Raw genomic sequence first — 6,612 nt, 5'->3', positions numbered from 1 at the left:
CCACAGTAAAGGGGCAAAATGAAGCCATTTGTGTGAGAAAATGTGAAAAAAATCCCCCAAAAACCAGTTTTTTGGATTTTTGGCTTTATGGTTTTCTGGACAATATTTGCACCACCATTTTCGTGTTCCTGGTAAAAAGATCTTTAATTTGATATATAGGTCGACCAGGTTTGGATAAGTCATTCTATGGGGAAAATGAAGCAAGAGGCTGAGTGCTCCCCGAACTCCAAACACAGGGCCGAAAAAACTTCGACCCCGCCGGGAATCGAACCTGGAACCTCCGGCATTCAAGCCGAGTGTGATACCCACTCGGCCACCGAGGTTGTTGTCTTTTCCAGCCATATTTGCAACTTATGTAGGTACAATACTTACAACGGCCCTCTGGATGGCCGTCGCTGCTGGTAAGGCCGAGGTAGAAGTCTTACCAACACCCCTCTCGTATTGTAACACAGCATAGGTGGCCGATTTGGTGGCACAGAGACCCAACCCTCTCATCTGTATCCAGTAAGAACCAAGTGGTTGATTGGCATGCACCACAACGTCAAATCGTTCTCCTGAAAATAAAGATGAAAAAAAAAAATAATAAATAAAATAAAGAGGTTGGATAGAGGGAACTGTAACTGCTAAGGTCCTATCTAATCGTCCAAAAATTGAAGAGAGAAAAGACGCCGGGAATTAGTCAGACCCCGGGGGACGCAAATTTGCACTCATATTTCGATTGCAAATATTTGAACGGGTTACTTTCTGGTGTTCTCGTGTTGAGCCAGAACCTAAATGGGAAGTATTGTGTCTCTTTCTCTTCTCGCTCATCTGATGAGGAAACCCGGAACCTCCAGCGTGCAAGCCTAGGGTGATAGCCACTCGGCCACGGAGGTTTCTATCTATACCCAACCCTCTCATCTGTATCCAGTAAGAACCAAGTGGTTGATTGGCATGCACCACAACGTCAAATCGTTCTCCTGAAAATAAAGATAAAAAAAATAAAAGAGGTTGGATAGAGGGAACTGTAACTGCTAAGGTCCTATCTAATCGTCCGAAAATTGAAGAGAGAAGGAAGACAGGGTAGGAGAAAGCCAGAACGAACATTATCCGTTCAGGATAAAATCCGCCCCGGGCGGGAATTGAACCCACGACCTAGCGCTTATATAGCAGGCGTGCTACCAACCAAGCTAACTTGGCTGGCGATCAAAAATGAAAAATTAAAGAGAGGACAAAAGAATGTCAGCCGTTGGGAGAATGAACGTTATTCGTTTAGGATAAAGTCCGGGACCTAGCGTTTCACATAACTGCTAAGGTTTTTAGTAGGTAAGTACCTATCGAAAAAGGTACTGACTTTGAGCTTAGTTAGGAATCAGCTTTTAACTCCGCACACAAAAAACCCATTCTGAGGCTGAGTTTTCCCTCCGCTTCGGCGGAAACAGTCTTATAGGTCGGGTTAGGCATATACGAATCTACATACGAAGGTTTTTTATGTACCTATTATTTATTTACTACAATGAATTTGAATATGGGTGTGGCTCCCTTGGGTACTTCCTCAAATTCTTTTCCACGTTGAAAACTTCGTACTCACCTTGCAAATCCTCAGATTGTCTTCACAGGTCTTCTATCCGAAGGAGAACACACAATTCACGTGATATTCCAAGATTATCGCCCTAAACCTTGTCTGTTTTTCAATTAGCATTGGTAATACCACAGTTACCTATAGGCCCGTTCCCACTTGTCCGGAAAAAAATCGTGTCGTGCGTAAGTGCGAACACTCACATTTAAATTACTTTACCTACAGGACGTCCGGAAAAAAATCGGATGAATGCTCCAAGAAGGAGATGTTTGTAGTTTAGACATCTCCACTAATACAAAAATAACAATGTTTGTAGTTTTGTCATCTCCACTAATATGGAATGTGATGTTTGTAGTTTTGACATCTCCACTAATATTGAAGTTCAGATGAGCATATTGCATATTCAAATCAGTATTCAGGCGTTCACACAAAACCTTAATTACAAAAAGACAGGAAAACGTTGTGCAAACCTGTACCTAACTTTCTAAATTTTTGCTACCCATCAGTATACTAATAGCTGTAATACATACTTATTCATTGACCATTAGTAGATAATACATAAAGGGATACATAGCAGCTTAATATTTCGTTACATAGAAAAACTAATCTTTTAAACTAAACTATCCATAATACAGGGTTATCTAGGCTGGTTTCTCATACCGGTTCCCAGGTAACCTCGTGTCCGTAGTTGTGTGTAGCCAATCGGTGAGTAGGATTACATGGGACGGTAGATCAAAGTCGTACAGTCTGGTGAGGGGGTCCTGGGACCTGGGACGACGAATTACTAGCGAGCCAACTATGCCGTCCATCTTTTGCAGACCTGCGAAAAACGGAGGGGAAAGAGGTCATGAAATTTAGCTCAGTGGAAGGTAACCACTAGGCGATGTGAACGCCGGAGGCTCTCTTTATCGCCTAACCATAGTAACCATTAGACCTCCATTATAACCTACCTATGTGGTCAAATTCTCAAATAAATGCGGATAAAATTCCATGCCTTGGCTAGGATCGAACCCACACCCTTCTTCTGTTTACCAGGCGAGAATCTTAACCACTACGCCACCGAGGCAGGTGACATAGTGGCAGGTGGCACCTACCTTGGTGAGAATGATAGAAGAACGTCCCGAACGGAGTTGCGGGGAACTTGTACCGGAAGGAGGTGGCGGGCGAAATGGGACACTGGGTCACACTAGGTACTCCGTCCATAAATGGGGTAGTTCTCTGGTATAGTCCATGCCAGTGAATGGTGACTGCCCGGTCGAAGAATTTGTTGTGCAGGTCTACGACGATCAAATCTCCTGGACATACCTTGAAGAGAAAGAGTGTTGAAATGGTTATCTAAGTAGGCTTCCTCGAAGAAAAACCGACCATCGATCATAGCCTAGTCCCGACCCAAGAGAAAATAAGTAAACCATGCTAATGAATAGAAGTGTCCTGACAGCCTCAATAGAGCCTTGACCTGACCATAGTACCGACCCTTGCAGAGAATGAATAAATCGAGCCTAAGACCTACCGACCCAAGAGAAAATAAGTAAACCATGCTAATGAATAGAAGTGTCCTGACAGCCTCAATAGAGCCTTGACCTGACCATAGTACCGAACCTCGCAGAGAATGAATAAATCCAGCCTAAGACCTGTTTCCTCTGCGATAGTTGATGGTTTTGTATGCATTTTTGATAACATTCTAATCTCAAAATTTTCAAGTGTATCTAAAATAGCAGGAGGTTCCACGCTCCGTTGTTGACACCCTCTGGTGCAAAGGTCAATGGTCTAGGCTAAGGTCAATGGTCTATGGACTATACGTTCATGTTCAAAGAAATGTAGAAACAATATCCTATCTCACCTCGTCCGAGCTCATCTCAGCCCGGTACATAAACACACCCTGAGCATACTGTTCGGCCTGTATTTGTACGGTTTGGTTTACCTGAATGGAAGGTCCTGGTAGTTGTCTATTAATAGTGAGCATGGCTCTCTCAACACCATCAGCAGTAACACATTGACTGTTGTTACATTGCGGACTGTCCGGAACTTGACTGCAAGATCCACAAGCTCTGAAAAAAAAAAATGTTTCCGTTGTTGACACCCTCTGGTGCAAAGGTCAATGGTCTAGGCTAAGGTCAATGGTCTATGGACTATACGTTCATGTTCAAAGAAATGTTGAAATCTGAGCATACTGTTCGGCCTGTATTTGTACGGTTTGGTTTACCTGAATGGAAGGTCCTGGCAGTTGTCTATTAATAGTGAGCATGGCTCTCTCAACACCATCAGCAGTAACACACTGACTGTTGTTACATTGCGGACTGTCCGGAACTTGACTGCAAGATCCACAAGCTCTGAAAGAAATGTCAAAAAAAAGCTGACGGACAATTGAACAAAGCTCTAAAAAACAAAGATATAAACCGGGAGGGATTGGCGCGAACGACACGCAAGCGTTAAAGCGCCTAATCGAAGAAAAAGCTCTAAAATGTCTAAAAACCATTTACTCAATAGGTACCAGCACACCAGCAGCAATTATCACGTTGAATGCACCCTTTTGAAATGGATCACGGAAGTTACGCAACGCAAAGTTGCGCGTTAGTCGGTATCTAGACAGGTAACCATCTGGGCGATCGCATGCTGGCTTCCGTCACTAAAAACCTTAGCAGCTATACTGTTATGCAGTGAAGTCCAACCCCCATTTGGGATCTTTAAGGTTCTTTTTCTAAATAATTTTAATTTCATAATGTTATATTTTCGTCTCGGCCTTCAGCTTTACATCCTGTTGGGATAGAAGGACATATTAGTCCCAGAAAATTGAAATTGATCCCCTGAGCAGCTCTTGTTCAATTTATAAAGTAGAACAAATCAGTAAAAAATAGAAGGGATGAAATTGTATCTTCGACCAAAAAATAGAGAATACCCTACGTTGTTTTTCTAGCAAAACATGTACTTAGAAATAGGAGCACTCTGTAACTAGGAGTCTATTTCAGACCAACTTGTTAAATAAAGCAAGGTTTTGACCAATACTATCTGTATCTAATATTATTTTTTTATTGAAAGTTTTTTTTATGAACTGTATGTAGGATTGTAACAATAATTATATATATTTTTTTAACATTTATCCTTTAAATCATTACATGAGTTATACAACGAAACCAGACCAAATCACTAAGCAGCCCAAGACACGTGTTTCGTCCTTATTTGGACTCATCAGTTGGACATAGCTGGGGATTGATTTCGAGACCCTTGGATTAGGAAACAGAGACCTTACAAGCAAGCCACCCAGACTTGGTGATGTGAATGATGTGATGTAGTGATTTAAAGGATAAATGTTAAGAAAAAAATATATATAATTATTATTTTTTTATTTATATTTTTTACAATGTGTCTACCTGTTTTATGTAGCCTAGGAAAACAGCCGCACTTTGTCACGATAAATGATAAGGTAGGTATTTGCCTAAACAAATTTCACCATTTCAATACCCACTTACCTATCTACCACGTTTAGGTCCATAATGGCTAAGTCACGACTAAACAGCCACAGTGTCATGGGTAATTGTCCCTACGTATTACCTGTCGTCTTCAAGATTTGTCCGTCAAGAAGAGAACATGAATTTTGCAAGACTGACGGATGGGGTAATGTTAATTTCAACGTACTTGTTAGCACTCTTTGTCGATCAAATCTATGGTAAGTGTATGAGTTCAAACTTATTAGCGGGCCTGGCCCGGGAAGATTTCATTCTGACAAGGTTCGTTCTCGGAACGGCTGGCTTTATCCTACCTTGGGTCCGATGTTACAGTTCTCTCTATTAAAAGAACTATAAATAAAATAAAAATTACCTTTCGTGAGGATTTTTGGATTTTATGTTATGAGGTAGGTATTTATCAAACCTAAAACACCTACTTGCCACGTATTCTATCGGGCTGTTTTACATAAGTAGGGTAAGTGTACCAATTATTCGCCCACCTAAAAAACGTACCATTTATTGGCCCATCTGCCCACATATGGATGGGTGACTTGAACCTTATATTGGGAATAAAGGGAGAACGGGCTCTAGTCTTGATTTTAAATCATTACCTACAAAAAATCAAATCAAGAATGATAATAAACTGAATATTAAACAAATTAGGCAGGTACATAGGTACTGATTTTCTCTAATCACGATCGAATAAACTACGGGCTAAAAAATTCCCGGAGGGACGGACCCAGCTTGTTTTTTAATGCTAGAGATTAAACTCACCTCTCTTACCTAAAACTTTTAGAAAGCCAGGTATGTCCCGCTGATGAATTTGACTTTGAACGAAACTTGTACTAGACTGCTAAAAGGTGTCTGACTAAAAGACCTTCGTTTTCTTCAGACTCTGAACCCGATCGACATTTCCTCCTGTACGGCCGCCACTGATCTGTGTTTCTCTCGTCTTACCGCCCTCGTTCCCCCACCCGTAGCTACGCTACTGAAACCCAAACCAGATATTCGAATCCCGCTGGCGGTGGATTTCTATAGTTATACCCTGAGCCAACTGTTCCGGAGTAACACCTATCATAGGTGGCTCCGTAAGTATGAGAAAGGGCCAATAATTTCATTTATTAATTTAAGAGGTCTATTAGAAGGAACTGTAACCGCTAAGGTCTTAATCTCTTAATCGTCCCGAAAGCGAAGAGAAAATGAAGACAGGATACGAAGTTACGAACCTTAGGTATCTGTTTAGGATAAAATCTGCTCCCGGGCGGAAATTGAACCCACAACCTAGCGCTTATGAGGCGGACGCGCTCACGCGCTACCCTTCTAGCTAACTTATAGGTTGACCCTAATAGGAGCTGTAAAGCAGTACTCTCAAGGAGCCGAAGTAGGTAAGTTCAAATAGGCAATGGCTCCGCGTTCCTCAGATAGGCGCTCAAGAATTTCATTTTGGGATAGGTTGCTCCTAATTTTGTAGATAGGGGGCCTCTAAATGTCCCTTTGATAAAAGGGATATAATATATGCCAGTGGGCAATAAACAATAGAGGAGGAGAACTATCGATAGCACTATCGATAACTATCGATAGTTTTGACTATCGAACGCTATCGATAGTTGA

General features: G+C 41.6%; 1 protein-coding gene across 1 annotated transcript; it reads right to left on the bottom strand.

Annotated features, from left to right (window-relative positions):
- Positions 1–372: 372 nt before the first annotated feature.
- LOC103521635 (laccase-4-like) lies at positions 373–5,048 on the bottom strand (the record flags this gene model as incomplete). Its single annotated transcript, XM_008486747.2, has 7 exons — positions 5,026–5,048; positions 3,762–3,888; positions 2,653–2,863; positions 2,219–2,378; positions 1,778–1,842; positions 831–959; positions 373–554 (listed from the first exon to the last, which is right to left on the bottom strand). Coding segments are annotated over exons 1-7 (897 nt in total), but the record flags the coding sequence as incomplete, so codon positions are not given.
- Positions 5,049–6,612: the final 1,564 nt, after the last annotated feature.

This window comes from Diaphorina citri, unplaced genomic scaffold (assembly GCF_000475195.1).
Source record: "Diaphorina citri unplaced genomic scaffold, Diaci psyllid genome assembly version 1.1 scaffold5616, whole genome shotgun sequence".
Lineage (NCBI taxonomy): Eukaryota > Metazoa > Arthropoda > Insecta > Hemiptera > Psyllidae > Diaphorina > Diaphorina citri.
This window is presented reverse-complemented; position numbering and strand designations above follow the sequence as displayed.